The following is a 16,989-nucleotide window of genomic DNA, read 5'->3' as shown; positions in this document are numbered from 1 at the left end:
CTCCAGGTTAGAAATTAAAAGTCCTAAAGTCCAGCAAAAAGAGCTAGGTGGGTCTCTAAGGTAGAAGGGAATTGGCGAATTTCAGAGAATTCTCCCTAACAGAGGGCCATCATCTGAACCCTTATTTGGACGACGGGCAGGTGAGGGCTGGGTCACCAGGAGGGGTGGTGCACTCCTGCCAATGATTGGTAAATATCCTTCATCAGCAGGGGTTCTCCCTCAACCGGAAGTCACAGTTCTGCCCATCTCAAGAATTCATGTTACTCGCTGTAGTGACTAGAGTACTCATAGTCCATGGTCCCCTTTCCTCCATACGTCCCACCCGCCTTCCCCCGCTAGTATGCCATGGGCTAATATGTATTAAGTGTAGCCAGGTATCTAAGCGTCCGATGTGTTGAAAGGGGACTGGGGTGAGGCGCGTGGCATTCCCCCACCCGCTATACTAAATTTAATGGGGAAGCTCAATTTTTTGTTACTAAATGCTCTGGTACCGTCTCCATGTTGCTGGGCGCCCACAAGGATGGAGGAAAGGGGACTACGGGCTATGAGTACTCTAGTGACTACAGTAAGTAACATTAATAACTCGCAGAACCATTCATTTCAAGCTACATTTCCGCTTGGGGCAAAAGTGAGTTTCTCATTTACAAGTGAAATGTTAAGTATGAATAATATTTTTCAGAAATGTAAGTGATGTGATGGTCTGTGGCAGAATGTAATCAAATACTTTTAAAGTGACTCTATACTGTCGCCTGTAAAACATTTGACATTTCTTCTTCCCCTCTGTAGTCTAAAGAGTTGCAGATTAAAAAACAGTTCCAGGATACATGTAAGATCCAGACGAGACAGTACAAAGCTTTCAGAAACCATCTACTGGAGACAACGGCAAAGAGTGAGCATAAAGCCCTGCTGAAGAGGTTGAAGGAAGAGCAGACCCGCAAGCTGGCCATTCTTGCAGAACAGTATGATCACAGCATTAATGAAATGCTTTCTACGCAAGCAGTGAGTGAGAGGTTTTATGTTCCACAAAACCCAATAAAGATAATCAGTCACAAGGGTGTATTAGGGGTAAAGGGAAATGTACCCCTCACTTTCTCTTCAACCTTCCCAGTATCCTCTCACAGAGGTTAGTTGTGCAGCTCTTGTGCGACTGTCAGCTCACAGTGCAATTTATGTGAGCTCTGAATGATGCCAATCTGGTGAGAAATTGTTAGTATTTCTGATGCAATTTATTTAAAAAAACTACAGTTTTTTAGCCAGAATGATTTCAGTCATTTAGTGCAACACAAAGGTGCCCCAAAAATGGTTCATGTTTTGCTTTTTCCATCTCTTTTCAAGAAATATAGAAAAATTACATTTGGTCACACATAGACCATTACAACTGCAAAGTATAAATATATTTCTAATGTATTTTTACAAAGGTAGCGGGCGCCCCTCTCTCGCAAGAACAGACATGATAACCTGTTCAGTGGTTATTAACCACTTGAGAGTTCGCAGCCACTGCTTTTACTCACTGTGCCTTTCACAGATGGGAAATATCCATTTGCATATCAGTCTTTGTCCTGCCCAGGGGCAGTCCAGCACCGAAATACAATGGCAATTCCAATCTGAACGAGAGTACCACCAGCAACCCCATACACGTGTTTCACCCTTGTTGGGGATCATCAGTGAGGTGAAGCTGATGCCTCTCTAAGCACAGTGAGAGGGAGACCACGTCTGGTTGCCCCCAGGAGACCTAGGGTTACCAATCCCAGGTTCCTTAACAAATAGTTTTACAAAGGTAGCGGGCGCCCCTCTCTCGCAAGAACAGACATGATAACCTGTTCAGTGGTTATTACTACTGTGCTTAGAGAGGCATCAGCTTCACCTCACTGATGATCCCCAACAAGGGTGATATTTCCCATCTGTGAAAGGCACAGTGAGTAAAAGCAGTGGCTGCGAACTCTCAAGTGGTTAATAACCACTGAACAGGTTATCATGTCTGTTCTTGCAAGAGAGGGGCGCCCGCTACCTTTGTAAAACTATTTATTAAGGAACCTGGTATTGGTAACCCTAGGTCTCCTGGGGGCAACCAGACGTGGTCTCCCTCTCACTGTGCTTAGAGAGGCATCAGCTTCACCTCACTGATGATCCCCAACAAGGGTGAAACACGTGTATGGGGTTGCTGGTGGTACTCTCGTTCAGATTGGAATTGCCATTGTATTTCGGTGCTGGACTGCCCCTGGGCAGGACAAAGACTGATATGCAAATGGATATTTCCCATCTGTGAAAGGCACAGTGAGTAAAAGCAGTGGCTGCGAACTCTCAAGTGGTTAATAACCACTGAACAGGTTATCATGTCTGTTCTTGCGAGAGAGGGGCGCCCGCTACCTTTGTAAAACTATTTATTAAGGAACCTGGTATTGGTAACCCTAGGTCTCCTGGGGGCAACCAGACGTGGTCTCCCTCTCACTGTGCTTAGAGAGGCATCAGCTTCACCTCACTGATGATCCCCAACAAGGGTGAAACACGTGTATGGGGTTGCTGGTGGTACTCTCGTTCAGATTGGAATTGCCATTGTATTTCGGTGCTGGACTGCCCCTGGGCAGGACAAAGACTGATATGCAAATGGATATTTCCCATCTGTGAAAGGCACAGTGAGTAAAAGCAGTGGCTGCGAACTCTCAAGTGGTTAATAACCACTGAACAGGTTATCATGTCTGTTCTTGCGAGAGAGGGGCGCCCGCTACCTTTGTAAAAATATTTCTAATGTATTTTCATCCACAGATTCCTCATCTTTGATATGTCTCTCAGCGCAGCCGCTCCGTGTGAACCTTTTCGCAGCGTGGCTCTGCATCGGCTCTGCCAGATGCCTTTCGGCCCCGTGCCAGACATGACATCAGGGCCAGTATATATACTTTACACGCACTCTGCTCACTTTGGTGCTTCTTTCAGGTTTTTTGTTTTCTTTTTGTTTGATATGCCGAATACGGCGAAGTCTTTGAGGTTCAGACACTGTCAACTTCAGCCGTCAAGTATACGTTTTGGATTCTCACCATATTTGTCTTTATTGCCTCTGTGTGTAGGGCATGACATGCAGGATTGCACGTCATGCCAGTCGTTGTACCCCAAGGAGCGTCGAGAACGTGAGGCAAAGTTGCTCACCTTCCTGCACAAGAAGAGTGATAAGTGGACACATGCGAGGTCGCCAGAGACAATCACCACACTAAAGCATAGTCCCCAGTGTGCAAGGGCAAAATGAAAAACCCCTGAAAGATATCCCAGTGTCCAGACGATTCTTCTTAGCACCATTCTTTCTCATCCAAGAAGACAAGCCACCATTTCAGGGATTATCCTGATGTCCAAGCTCCACAGGTACCTTCCCCACCTAAACCTGAGGAATTGAAGGCCTTTTGACTTAAAATGCTTGATGTCTTTGCCAAGACGCCAACATCTTCAGCCACTGTGCAGAGGGCTCCATCCCCAATGGCTTCAGTCTCTGATTGAATTGATATTTTATTTCTATCACCAGCGCCAACGAAGTCCACAGCGCACGGAAGAGCCAGCAAAGACCGTTAAGTCACAGGACTGCACGTCCATGGCCGACCGTACAATAGACAAGTTCTTGTCTCTGTCTACGAATGTTGGTCTTCTGGCCTCTATGCTTCTTTTCAAAGTGCCGGAGCTCCTCGAGTGTGCGCCACTCCCTAGGGATACATTCATGTCTCCCCTGGAAGCCATTTATGATGAGGAAAGAAAGCTGATTCCTTTTCATATAGACCCCTTCCAACCTAGGGAAGCTAGGGACCTTCCAGATGAGTTCTATTGTATTGTAGTCATTTATACAGCACCTTTTTTCCATTTGTATGGCCTCAACATGCTTTGCTGTAGGAAGGCCCTTGGGGAACGAAGTCCAGGTGTAGAAAAGTTCTAAGAGAAGGCTTACGATGCGTTTGTATTAGGCCAAGATTAGGACTTGGGAGGGCGCTAGTGCTGGAGACCCGATATGTACCCAGCTAGCCCGAAATGTCATAGGTTGTCGCTGTATTCTAATGGCAGGGGTGTTGAGCCAAGTCTGGTGTTTCAGTGCAAAGCTGTTATGTGACCAGCTAGACCGAAACTGTCATAGTCGTAGCTCCATTCTAGAGTGTGTGGATGGATAGCCTTGCCTGTGACAGATGTCTACCAAAGTGGTGCGTTTATGCATAACTTAAGTTCAGATGGAGCTTATCTTTGAATTCCCTCTGTCATCCCATCTTCTGTGAGGAAGAAAAAGACAGCTACCTTTGTTGACTTTTCTAGGCACTGTGGACTGGCTACCCTTAAATCTACCAAGTGCAATAGACTGGTTGTTCTAGAACATGTTCCAGGTGGGACAGACAGGCTACCATAGAAACTAGGCTAATCGGATCCTCTGAGTGCAATAGACTGGTTACCCTTATCGTCTTACAACATATCTTCCACATTCTGCAAACGTTAACCAAAGCAGTCTAGTAAGTGTGATATCAAGGATATTTGCATGTAACCACTGTGCATTACAATTATTAATTATTAATTGCTAATGTAAGCAGTTATAATTGCAATTGAGGGTTACCAACCTATATCTTTGAGCGTCATGGGCTGGCTAAAACTTGAAGGCAACATTTTTCTAAGTGTTATAACCTGCCTGTGCTTTCTTTTAGTTGCAATGCCAGGCTACCGGCATATCTGGGTACCACCCGATGCCTGTCCTTACAGGTATTGTAAGCGGGCTAATATCAAACTGTCCGGTCCAGCGCCAAGGTCCCCGGAGCAGGTGCAAGCTATCCTGACGATCTTTAAGCACAGAAGGGGCACTCCAAATATATCATCTTGGTGCAATTAAGTCTGCCTATGGTGATCAAAGGGACTGGGTGGATCTTGCAGACGACTTGCAGGATTCAGGTGGCCTGGACACTTCGCCAGAAGTGGAAAAACTCCTGGGCAGCTTCTCAGCACCTTATTGCTTAGGTGGTTTATACCCTTATGGTTTTCGGCACCCTCCCATCCCAAGGTACAATATGAGCTGACCGACAGTCTGGACTAGCCCAAAGAAGGAAACCCGGTTTACTTTCAACCAGGCAGTAGAGGCTCTCATGATGGAGCTATGGTGTAAACTGGCATCAGTCTTGTGTGTTGAGCGTGACCTCGCAAAAAGCACAGGTCAGTACCCTCAGGTCCGAGTTTCCTGTCTGCCTATTCCATCAGCGGAAAGCTTGGTTGTGCAGGCTGCCACATCAAATCTGAAAGCCCACCTACTTTCTTTCTTTGCTGCTTGACGGCTGGATGCTTGGGGCAGGATAATGTTTGGCTTTGCAAGCCTGGGATGTATCAACGCCTTCTATATCCTTGCCAAATTCTCTCTCGGGCTTTGGTCTGTTGTATCGGAGGCAGCAGAACACATCTCTGAGGGTGACATTAGAGAAGGATTCAAGGCTCCAGTGAATGGATGGCAAGGAGACGTCTTGCCAGATACTCCAATTTGGCCTGGATATATCAGATTATGCAGCCAGAACAATGACTGTTAGCACGGTCTTGAGGAGATACTCATGCCTGAGGATGTCTGGGTTTACACCGGATATCCAGGGATAGCATCTGGACATGGCATTTGATGGCAACAACAGTACAAAGGCCAGTTAAGTCTCTACAAGAATTCCAGGCCTCAAAGGTGCCTGCAAAGTCTCTGGCTGTCCAACAGTAGCAACCTGTGTGCCCCATGAATAGTGGCATGGAGTTTTGCCTCTCCTCTCCTAAGCCCTCTCTGGAGGGCAGGTGAAATGCCACCCCAACAGGGGTCGGGTTAGAGGAGTTCCAGCCTCCACCGTGCCCTCCTCTTCCCCAGGGGCAAAGCCTCTGAGTCTGTTTTCCATCACCTATCCCCTGTGGGAAGCATGTTATCCCAATTCAGCGAGGAATGGAGTATTACCACTTCCCACAAATTTGCCATTCAGGTTATTCATCAGTCATTTTGGGTCTCCCTTTTTCTCTTTGACCTCCAGACCACCTGCCGGACACCAGTTCTTGGCTCTGGATGCTCTTCTGTTAGAGGTGGTCTGTCATCTTTTGGTGACTGGGTCATAGACCGGTACTCCGTTCGGAACGAGGCAAGTGCTGGTATTGAACCTATTTTCTGGTGCTGAAAAAGGATGGGGGTTAATCTCATTCTAGATCTACAGTTTTTGAACTTGTCCTACTCGTATGTCCCATCCCCTTTCCTCTATCCTTGTGGGCATCCCCCAACATGGAGACGGTACCGGAACCTTTGGCAGTGAACAATTGAGCTTCCCCTTTAAATTTAGTATGGCATGCTGGGGCGCGGCCTCAGGCGTGGGGAGGACCGGCCCTCTGGCGCCTCACCTCAGTCCCTTTTTCCACACAGATATTGTCGGACCTGGCAGTCAGCATAGAGACTTTTTTAGCTTTACGCTTGCTCCCCATTTGTTTTTGTCAATTCTTATTTCACTTCCCATTGGTGCATCCCATCCCCCAGCACATGTCGAATGCAGGGGACTTTACAAGGTGTGCCTCATGCAACCATTTGTTCCCGGCCTCGGAACCCCATGCACTCTGAAGTGCTTGTGGCCCGACCACTGCTGGGACATGTTCGGCCGGTAGCACACTCAGTCACAGGGCATTGAAGAATCATTGTTGCAGTGGAGGGGAGATCTTCCACACTTTTCCAGCATGGGGTCTGGCATGGATTCATACGCTCAAGAATATTCCCCATCGTCAGGAGAAGGCCAAGCCAAACAAGGGATCCGGCCTTCCTGTGAGGGCCCAGCTGCCCCAAGCCAAATCGTCGTCCGCCATTGAGCTGGTGGTGGCGTCACTCACTAAGACCGTAGGGGTGTACCCGGTCCAGGGTACCCCGACGACGGCCAGGGTGGCTCTTCCTCCCAGGAGGGAGTCTTTGAGCAAGCCAGATGAGAAGACCCCGGAGAAGAGGATGCCGGACCTCAGCCCGAGACCAACCCCTCAGGACCTGAAGAAGATGGTGTGCGGGAAGGCCTCCAGGGAACAGACATTTCTTCGTCTGATGAGGATGAGATCATTTCAGTCCAAACCGTCCAGGAGGGCGATGACGACAAGGGTAATGTCGGGGGAGTCCCCCGACGGCGGGGCAGCGACGACGACGGTAGTTAACATCTATGGAGGCGACGACTGGGGGCCTAAAGACGAGGGCCCTGGACCTAGTGCTCCTACATCCCAGATACCGCTGAGGGATCTTTGTCTGGACTTCCTTTCGACCCTCTACCCGCTGCGCCAGTGCCGGCCACCTCGTTGACACTGGGGGAGCCGCCGGTCAAGAAGATGAGGCACCCTATGCCTCCATGCCACCCAAGGCCCCACCCCCTGTACCCTGAGGGAGACTGAGTCGGACACGGCAACAACAGGCACAGTTGATGGCAGGATGGGGGACCTCCCCGTCACCATCTCCCAGAGCCTCTCCGCCAGACGAAGTAGGATCTTTCCATGCAATGATCGCCCCAGCGTCAGAGCTTTTCTGGCTCACGCCGGAGGAAAAGAAAAAAAAGATTCTTGTATCGGCACCAGGAGGTGAAGACGAAGACTATCCTTTCGGTCCCACTCCTGGACGATGTTAGGGATGAAGGGCTGGCTCAGTTAAAGAACCCTGCGACAGCCCCAGCGAAAAGAGACCGACTAGCGAAAAAGTACAGAGTACCGGACTTTGCTCCCAAGTGCTTGCGGTCTCAACTGTCGCCGGACTCTGTGGACACGGCGGCTGCCCAGATAAAATAATCGAGCTTGGCATCTTCTTCTTCCACGCCTTTGGGCAACAAGGGGAAGAAATTGGATTCTATGAGTAGAAAGGCTATCTACTCAGCGGCAACGACCAACAAGGCTGCCAATGCCCTTGGGGTCGTGGCCAGATACGACCGGGAGCTGTGGTTTAAGTTGGCTCCGCTACTGGACTTCCTCCCTGACGGCAAGAGGGTAGAGGCTTTGGAGATCCTTCAAGAAGGCAAGATGGCGTTCGGACCACGCCATCACAGTGGCCCTGAACATCGCGGACATGGGTTTCCGCCAGATGGGAAACAGTCTGTCTTCGCTGTCGTGGCTGGCTGAAGGCCATCAACTTTAGACGGGTGGTCCAGACAAGGGTTTTGGACATGCCCTTTGACGGGGACAACCTGTTTGGGAAGGCTGTGGTTGAATATCTCCAAGCCATCAAGAGGGACACTGAGACGGCATGTGCCCTAGGCACTTTACAACAACAGTGACCGTCCTTTTGTTACTTATGAGGGAAGTCTATCCGGTATTCGAAGTGGCTATGCGGGGGCTCGTTCTCTTACTGCCAGCCCCCCTGTTCCTCGACCCAGGCAGTCAACAGGGGTCGCTCCTAGGCCTTTGGGGGGTGGACGCCGTCATAGTCTGGGACCGCATGGCGGCCCGTCAACCTCCAAGCAAGATTGAACTGGCCAGGACATTGGGCCCCAACCCTGCACCCTGGTGGGAGTGTGGGAGACCATCTCCACTGACAAATGGGTGCTGGACCTCTCGCCAACGGACACACCTTTTGAGTTTCATCTGAAGTGTCCGCGAATACCACTGGTGGCCAGACAGGAAAACCACATCCCTTAACTGCTGCTGTTCGTTCGGGCTATGTTACGAAAAGGGGCGATGGAGCTGGTTCCACTGCAACTCCGGGACTCTGGAGCATACCCGAGGTACTTCCCCATACGAAAGAAGACCGGGGTTGGAGGCCCATTCTCTACCTTCAACGGCTCACCAAGTACATAAAGTCCCAGAAGTTCAGGATGGTCACACTGCAGCACATGCTCGGCCAGCTGGAGGAGGGGGACTTCCACGTCCCCATACACAAAGGACACTGCAAGTTTCTGCGCTCCGTCTTCCAAGGGCAACATTATCAGTTCAAGGCACTTTCTTTCGGACTGAAGTCAGGGCCCAGAGTCTTCACCAAGTGCTTGGAGCCAGTGCCGGCCCATCTACGACTGCAAGGGATCCACATTTACCCCTACCTACACAACTGGCTCATCTAGGCCAGGTCAAAGAACATCGCTGTCGACCACACGGCACAGACCGTCCGCCTGCTGACAGTAATGGGGCTCTCAGTGAATTATGCAAAGTCCTCCTTAACTCTATCGCAGGACGCGCTGTTCCTGGGATCCAGGCTCAACACGGTGTCGTGCCTGGCGTCCCAGTCGGAGGAAAGGATATCGACCATCTTGGACAAGGTGCAACGGCTGTTGGCACTGAAGATCGCCACAGTGAGAACCATCAAGTCTCAAATCGGCATGATGTTGTCGTGCATATACCTGATTCGGCTCTGCAGGTTGTGGATGCGCCCGCTGGAGTTCCTTGATGCCCGTTGGGTCCTGGTATCCTGAAGCTTCCAGGACAGGATCGCGCTCGACAAGGAGCTCCACCGAGCAGTCAGATGGTGGGTCGTGCGCTCCAATATCGCTGAGGGCACAGATTTCCAGACCCCCCTCTGCCCCCCCCGTACCAGGCAACAGTCAAGACAGATGCTTCCCTGGAAGATTGGGGAGCCCACACCAGAGGCCTTTGGCTGCGGCAGGAGAAGACGCTGCACATCAATGTTCTGGAGCTATAGGCAGTGTTTTGGGCCCTCAAGTCGTTCCTGCCGTCCCTCAAGGGCAAAGTGGTGAGGGTCTTCACGGACAATACCACCACCATTTTTTACATCGGGAAGCAAGGAGGCACCAGATCCCCAGCGCTCTCCAAAGAGGCGCAGGATTTAGGGCACTGGGCCATTGCCCAGGAGATGTTCCTCATTCCGTTTCACCTGGCAGGAGTTAAGAACATAGTTGCTGACTCTCTAAGCAGAGAGCTGCGCTCGTGCCACTAGTGGGAGCTTTGGCAGGATCAAATGGACAACCTTTTCCTCAAATGGGGCAGTCCCCAGATCGATCTATTTGCGATGGTGATGAACACAAAGTGCCGGAGGTTCGCCAGCAGGTTCCCCCAGCCGGGATGCATGGGGGACACATTCTCATTCCCCCCGGGAAGGCCTATTTCTATGTATGTTCCCTCCGTTGCTGTTGCTTCTTCGAGTCCTCAATCAACTCCAATGGTACAGGTGCAGGATGATCCTCGTCGGACCAGCATGGCCGAGGCAGATTTGGTACCCCGGACCTTCTCAGCATGTCGACGTCCCCTCCAGTGAAGCTGCCAGTGGTCGTGTATCTTCTCGCCAGGGAAGGACACGCATTTCTACACCATGACCCGAGGGCACTGATCCTGAAGGCCTGGCTCCTGCAGCGTTAGAGTTTGGGGGCTACGATCTTCCGGCAGACTGCAAGGAGGTGCTCACCAAGGCCAGGGCATCCTCTAAATTTTAAATGCTACAGACACAAATGGAAGCAATTTGCTGTTTGGTGCCATTCGCAGAAGTTCCCTCCGAGGGTTACGGCCCCTCAAGTACTTCCGTATTTGCTGTTGGCCAAATCGAAGCTGGTTCACGCCTCCATCAAGGTTCATCTGGCGGCTATCTCCCGCTACACCAGATCGCCGGGACAGTCTTCACTGTGGTCGCACTGTATAGTTAAGGAATTCATCTAGGGACTGTTCTGCTCGTTCCCGCCGGTGAAGGCTCCGGCCCCGGTGTGGGAACTCAATGTGGTGCTGACTAGGTTCATGGGAGCCCTGTTCAAACCTATGCATTCAGCTCCGCTCAAGTTTCTGTCAGGGAAGACAACTTTCCTTGTGGCCGTCACCTCTGCACGACGAGTGGGTGAGATCCAGGCCCCGTTCTGTAAGCCACCGTATTGACTTTCCACGAGACACGGGTACTGTGGACGCACCTTTCCTTCATGCCCAAGGTGCGTAGGACTTTCATCTTAACGAGCCCTTGGTGTTACCAGTGTTTTTTTTTCACCGCCTTTGGCGCCGGCTGAAAGGACCTTGCACTCGCTGGACGTGGCTAGAGCGCTAAAGCTTTATGTGGCCCGCACTAAGAGTTTTGAGACAACCTCTCAACTTTTTGTGAACTTTGGTCCTGTGAACCATGGGAAGGCCATGTCCAAGGCTTCCATTTCCAGGTGGCTCTCCGGCTGTATCACTCACTGTCACTGGTTGGCAAACCAACCGCTCCTGGCCATCCGAGAGCCCACTCTACCAGAGCGATCGCTGCTACTACAGCGTTCCTGTCTGGTGTGCCTCTGCAGGACATTTACAGGGCTGCTATGTGGAGGTCAAAGCACACCCTCACATAATTCGACTGCGTCGACAGGGATTCCAGGGAGGAGTCCAGAGTCGGCTAGCAGTGCTGCGCAATCTGTTTGCTTGAAGGTAAGCCTAGTGAGGAGGTAAGAGATGCTTATATTGAGCCTTGCCACCTCCAGTGGTTGTGCATGGGTTTCTTTATTCATGAGCATGTGTATCCATGCCAGAGCCCATGCTGGAGAAGGAACAAGTTACTTACCTGTAACTGTTGTTCTCCAGCTTGGGTCTGGCATGGATTCACGTACGAACCCTCCCGCCTGCCCCTCGCACCTCTTCTCTTGGGCCTACTGCCACTTGACGTGCTACCAAATCTGAAGATGGCTGCCAGAGGAGGGGCTTAGGTGGAGGCAGTCATTGGCTGGGGGCAGTATGACCCAGAGCTCAGTAATTGGTTTATAGGAGAAAGACCATTTAGAAATTAAACAGTTTTTTCTGTTACCGATGATTCCCAGTCTGACGACGGGCAATATTCATGGGCCTGTGAATCAATGCCAGACCCATGCTGGGGAACAAAAGTTACAGGTAAGTAACTTGTTCCTTCTCCTCCGCCCAGCCTTAAGGACTTTGTCTCCAGGACCTCTCATCAAGACAAGGTAGGCCCTCTGTTCAGCACGGCTACACAGCACGGCAACTCCTTCCCGGGGTTCCCATGGATATTGGTTCCTTGGATTCAATTTCAGGCAAGCCACCACAGGCACTGTGTCCCAGGGCCCGGATTTCCCTCTATAAAAAAAGGAGGTGGTGGGGATGGCGACGGCCAGGACGATGAACCCTCTGCATCCGTTAAAGCCTTTCATGACCACATTCAGGGCCTGGCAGAGTATTTGGGGTTTCCTCCTCCTCCCGGGGAAGCCCCCACCCACCCCCAGGAGTTTGGTGTGCTAGCTGAGGTCTTGGGCAAACCCAACACTGGGAGAAGTATGGGCCAACGCCCAGATGAATAAGAAGTTGGACTGCAGGCTTAGGCTGACAGACGGGGAGTCGATCCTTCTGGCCTCCTAGCCCCATTCCTCTGTGGTGGCTGCGGCCTCGTCTTCCTCCACGGGAGGTGTCTCAAGTTGCCTCTCAAGGTCCTTGTGAAAGCGCTGTTACTCCATCGCAGAGCTGCATCTGCGGCAGTCCAGCTGCAGCTAACCAGAAGCTGTGATGGGAGCTCAGGAATTCCTGCCCAACCTCCCTTCGGACAAGCAAGCCTCCTTTAAGGCCAGACAGGCAGATGCCCGGGCCATTGCGCAAGACTTCATGGAATCTTTGGTCGCCCACATCGATATAGCCAGCAGAGAGCAGTGCCTTGTGGTCGAGATGAGAAGGACGACGTGGATGCACGCCACAAAGATTTCATCTGATGTGCAGGAGCGAATCTTGGATCTGCCCTCTGAGGGCGTGTACCTGTTTCATTCATCCACCAATGACTAATTAACAAAGAAGACAACCTCCACTCAAACCACCAATTCCTTGGCCATCCTGACAAAACTCGGTCACAAATCCTTTCTTCAATCCCTGGGTAGGACCAAGTTCAACCCTGCGCATAGTCTGGCTTCAAGGGATTCCAAGATGCCCGACAGGTCGCCCAACGACAACAGGAGGAAGCTGAAGAGGGCGTTGCAGCTTTTTCCACTCCCCATCCTCTGTCCCTGCCTCTGACGCTAAGAAGCCGTGATGTCAAGGTCGGGGAACACATAGCTCGCCTGTGGGGGGTTGTTTGGCTCAGTTCCAGGACATCTTGAAGTGTCTTTTTAGCAACCCGTGGATCCTATCCGTGGTCTCAACGGGCTTAAGTCTTCCTCTTCCTTTGCCTCCACCATCTTCTCCTTTTTGTCAGATCAGGTCCCTGGCTCTTTTACGCAAAGTCCTTTCAATTTTGGAGATGCCGGCGATAGAACCAGTTCTTTTTGTAAACGAGGGCTTTGTTTACTATTGCAGGATTTTTGCAGTTCCCAAGATCAACCAGGCTGTCCTGAGGGTAGTCCTGGACCTGTCATTTCTAAATGTGTCTTTACTGCGGGAGCGCTTCAAGATGAGTAATCCCACGCACCTGGCTGAGTCTCTGTGCGCAAGAATGCGTATCTGCATGTACCCATAGATAAACTGCAACTGAAGATTCTGAGATTCACGATTGTCGTACCACTTCCAGTACAATGTATTCCCCTTCTGCCTGAACTCTGCCCCTCGTATTTTCACAAAGTTGATGAATGCTGTGGTAGGCCTTCTCCGCTTGGAGAGCCACCATCTATACCCATATCTTAAAGACTGGTTGGTGAGGGATCACCCGAAGGAGTGGTATACTCCTGCCAGAGATTGGTGGATACTCCTCATCTGCTGGGGTTTTCCCCTCAACCAGAGGAAATTGCATTTGGGTTCGTTGGAACACTAGCATTCAGCTAGTGTTCCCCACGCCCGAGAGCCTTATTTTCCTCTGCAAGGCGATGGCACACTTTCTGACCAACTTGACAACCTCAGCATGGTGGTTCCAGGACATTCTGCACCTGATGGCCTCCTGCGTGCTCACTGTACAGCACACCCGCCTCAAGAGGAGGATCCTCGATCTCCATCTGTCGGCCAAGTGGGATCAGGTGCCGGGTTCTTAGACGAAATCACGATGCCACAGCTCCTGCTGTCAGATCTTCGCTGGCGGCTGATGGGGGACAATGTCTCAGTGGGAGCCCCCTTCACCTGACCGGAGTTTACCCTGGTGGTGACTACAGACTCCTCCCTTTCGGCTGGGGGACATCTCTGGAGGGCTATGCGATCCATGGAGCATTGTCCAGGACGGAAGCACTACTGCATATCAATCTGCTCAAGCCCAGGGCATTTTCTACCCTCATCCGGGACTGGTCGGTTCTGGTCAGGACGGACAATTCTACTACGATGTTGTACCTGAAAAAGCAGGCTGCCTCCACCACCCCCTCTACATGGAGGTTGTTTCGATCTGGGAATACGCACTGACGGAGAGGATTTGGATCTTGGCACTCCACTTCCCGGGGGACAGCAATGCAGAAGGGGGACCAGTTGAGTCGCTTGGGATTCAACACCTACGAGTGGGAGTTGCATGACTCCTTGTTGCCCCTGTTCCAGCATTGGGGGAGAGGAGGGGTTTGTGGACCTGAATTTGGTTGCCTTCAGAATGCCAAGTGCCCCCAGTTTGCTTCATGGACAGATCTGGGTCGGGGGTCACTGGGAGATGCCTTCCAGATCTGTCGGCTCGGCCGCAGGTTTTATGCGTTCCCGGCCACTCCTCTACTCCAACAGACTCTCTGCAAGTTCCGGGCCTCCGTGGGTTGAAGCCTCATCCTGGTTATCCTCCACTGGCCTTCGAGAACCTGGTTTTCGGATCTGCCGCAGTTGTACTCCCAGGGTCTCGTCCATCTTCCGATCCCCAGGAGGGTTTCCTAACGGAGCAGGGCGGAGCAGTAAAACATCCGGACACGGACAAACTGTCTCTGGCAGCCTGGTTCCTGATCAGCTGAGGCTTCAACGCACTCAATTTTCAAATGACAACTGGAACATCATTCAGCACGCCAGAAGGCCCTCAACTCGGTCCAAGTATTAGAGCAAATGGACTAGGTTCTACCATTGGGCTTGCAACAAGGGGGTGGACCCTGTCACCTCTCCTCTGGATGACGTACTGGCTTTTTCAGTGCACCTGGCGCATTCAGGATTCCAGGTGGATACTTGCTGCACTTATTTAGCGGCCATCAGGGCTTATAAGAATTCCCCTGAGCATGTGTTTTCGGCAGCCAACCTCGTGGTTAAGGCCCACCTTAAGGAGTTGTCTAGGCTTTTTCCTACGGTGCATAGACATCTTCCGGTCTGGGACCTCAATTTTGTTCTTGTGGCTTTGCACGCAAGCCTTTTGAGCCGATGGCTTCGGTGGAAATCCGCTTGGTGACGCTAAAGACTGTTTTTTATTGGTGGCTCTCACCTCTGCTCGCAGGATTAGTGAGCTGCAGGCGTCTTTGTGCAAGCCATTCACCACGTTTCACAACGACAAGGTCATCTTGCACACTCACCCAAAATTTCTTGCCCATGGTGGTCTCTCCATTTCATCTGAATCAAGAGATCTGTCTGCCGGTGTTCTTCCCGAACCCGCAGAGATGAGACTGCATTCCTTGGACTTCAGGAGGGTTCTCAAGTTTTCTCTCTATCGGATGAAATCCTTCAGGAAGTCAGAGGTATTTGTGACCTTTGGGTGCTCCTCCCCCGGCTCCCAGGCTTCGAAAGTTTCCATCGCCCGTTGCATAGTTCAGGCCATTTCTGAGGCGTATCGGGGCATGGGCAAACCTGTTCCTTAGGGGATTCATGCTCATGCGGTCAGAGCCACGGCTGTCTCGTTTCAGGGGCACGCATCTTGGGATGTCATCAGCAAGGCGCCTACTTGGGCCACTCTGTCAGCCTTCTGTAAGCACTACTCACTGGACACCAGTTCCAGGCTCGTTGGTCAGGCGTTTCTGAAGAACCTTTTTACTGCATCCTAGTAATGAGGCAGGTTATCACAGCTCCACCTGATGTTTCTTGTTCGGTAGAATCACCCACAAGGATGTAGGAAAGCGGGCGGGACGTGTGAGTAATTAAAGTTGCTCACTGTAGTGACTAATAGTCCCCTTTCCTCCATACGTTCCACCCACCTTCCCCCGCTAGTATGCCAAGGGCTTATATGTTTATGTGTAGCCAGGTAATTTTTATTTTTTTATTTTTATTTGCATGTGGTTCTATCAAAAAATGGCAGTACCTTTACAAAATTTAAAACACAATAATTGTTACAGTATAATTCATAAAACATGTAAAAACATCATTCCATATAAATTCATAAAAGGACATAGCACATGTGCAAAGAGCAAGGCAGTTATTGAATTTGAGAGAGTGCAAATACAGACATTCGAAGGGATTGTGTCCTCCGACGTATTCCTCATCTTAGATATCTCCTTCCAGCTCTGCTGGCCTCGGAAAAATTTTTCTCTAGAGGGCGCTGCGCGTCGACGTCCTTCGAGTCGATGTCCCTCGACAGCCGCCGTATCGACGTTCGACGTCATCCTGCCTATAAAGGCCGCGCGCAGCGTCCGTTGTTCCGTTTTTCCGCGCTTACTCGGTGCCTCGGAATACCGTTGCTCAGTTCTTAGTCAGATAATCCTATTTACCTCGAGTTATTCGATCCGTACTCGATGGCTTCCTCGTCGGGACCGACAACACCTCGATCCGGCTTCAAAAAATGCCGAGATTGTGGGAAAAAGATGTCGTTGACCGATCCTCACAGAATTTGTCTGTGGTGCTTGGGAGCTGAACACCATTGTTCGGAATGCGAGGACTGTATGTCCATGACAGCTAAGGCCCTGAAGGAGCGTAGGGGGAAGCTGGAGAAAGGTAAGACTTTTAAAGCTTCTTCTTCGTCGACGAAGTCGAGACATTCGTCTCCTCGTCACCATTCGCGCTCCAGGTCTCGGAGTGGGTCTCATCACTCCTCGAGATCGAAGCACTCGAAGAGGAGACGTCGAAGATCCCCTTCTCCGTCTTCCTCTTCCTCTGTTTCGCCAAAAAGAATCCCTTGCCCCACGAAACATAGTTCCCGGGCTGAATGGGAGGAATTCCGAAAGAATATGATGAGCGTCTTCGAGAAAGCGGCCTCGACCCCCTCGAAGACTGCCGAGAGCGATGCTCTGGTCGAAAGACCCGAAGGTCAAAAACGCCGCGAGTCGCAGTACCCGGCGAAAGAAACCTCTCGAGCGCGTTTCGAACCCTCGAGCAGGACTATGACCTCCAAACCTTCCTCGA

The 16,989-nt window shown here is 51.1% G+C and overlaps 1 protein-coding gene across 1 annotated transcript in view; it reads left to right on the top strand.

The window, feature by feature from the left end:
* The window catches only part of TAOK1 (TAO kinase 1), a 1,754,180-nt gene that overhangs the window by 1,552,823 nt on the left and 184,368 nt on the right, over positions 1–16,989 (top strand). Inside the window, exon 18 of the mRNA XM_069615276.1 lies at positions 787–999. Coding sequence (XP_069471377.1) covers positions 787–999 — 213 coding nt within the window. The remainder of the gene's footprint in view (positions 1–786; positions 1,000–16,989) is intronic.

This window comes from Ambystoma mexicanum, chromosome 9 (assembly GCF_040938575.1).
Source record: "Ambystoma mexicanum isolate Mex_15411 chromosome 9, UKY_AmexF1_1, whole genome shotgun sequence".
In the NCBI taxonomy this organism is placed as follows: Eukaryota; Metazoa; Chordata; class Amphibia; order Caudata; family Ambystomatidae; genus Ambystoma; species Ambystoma mexicanum.
The sequence above is the reverse complement of the archived record's forward strand: the minus strand, read 5'-3'. Positions and strand labels throughout refer to the sequence as shown.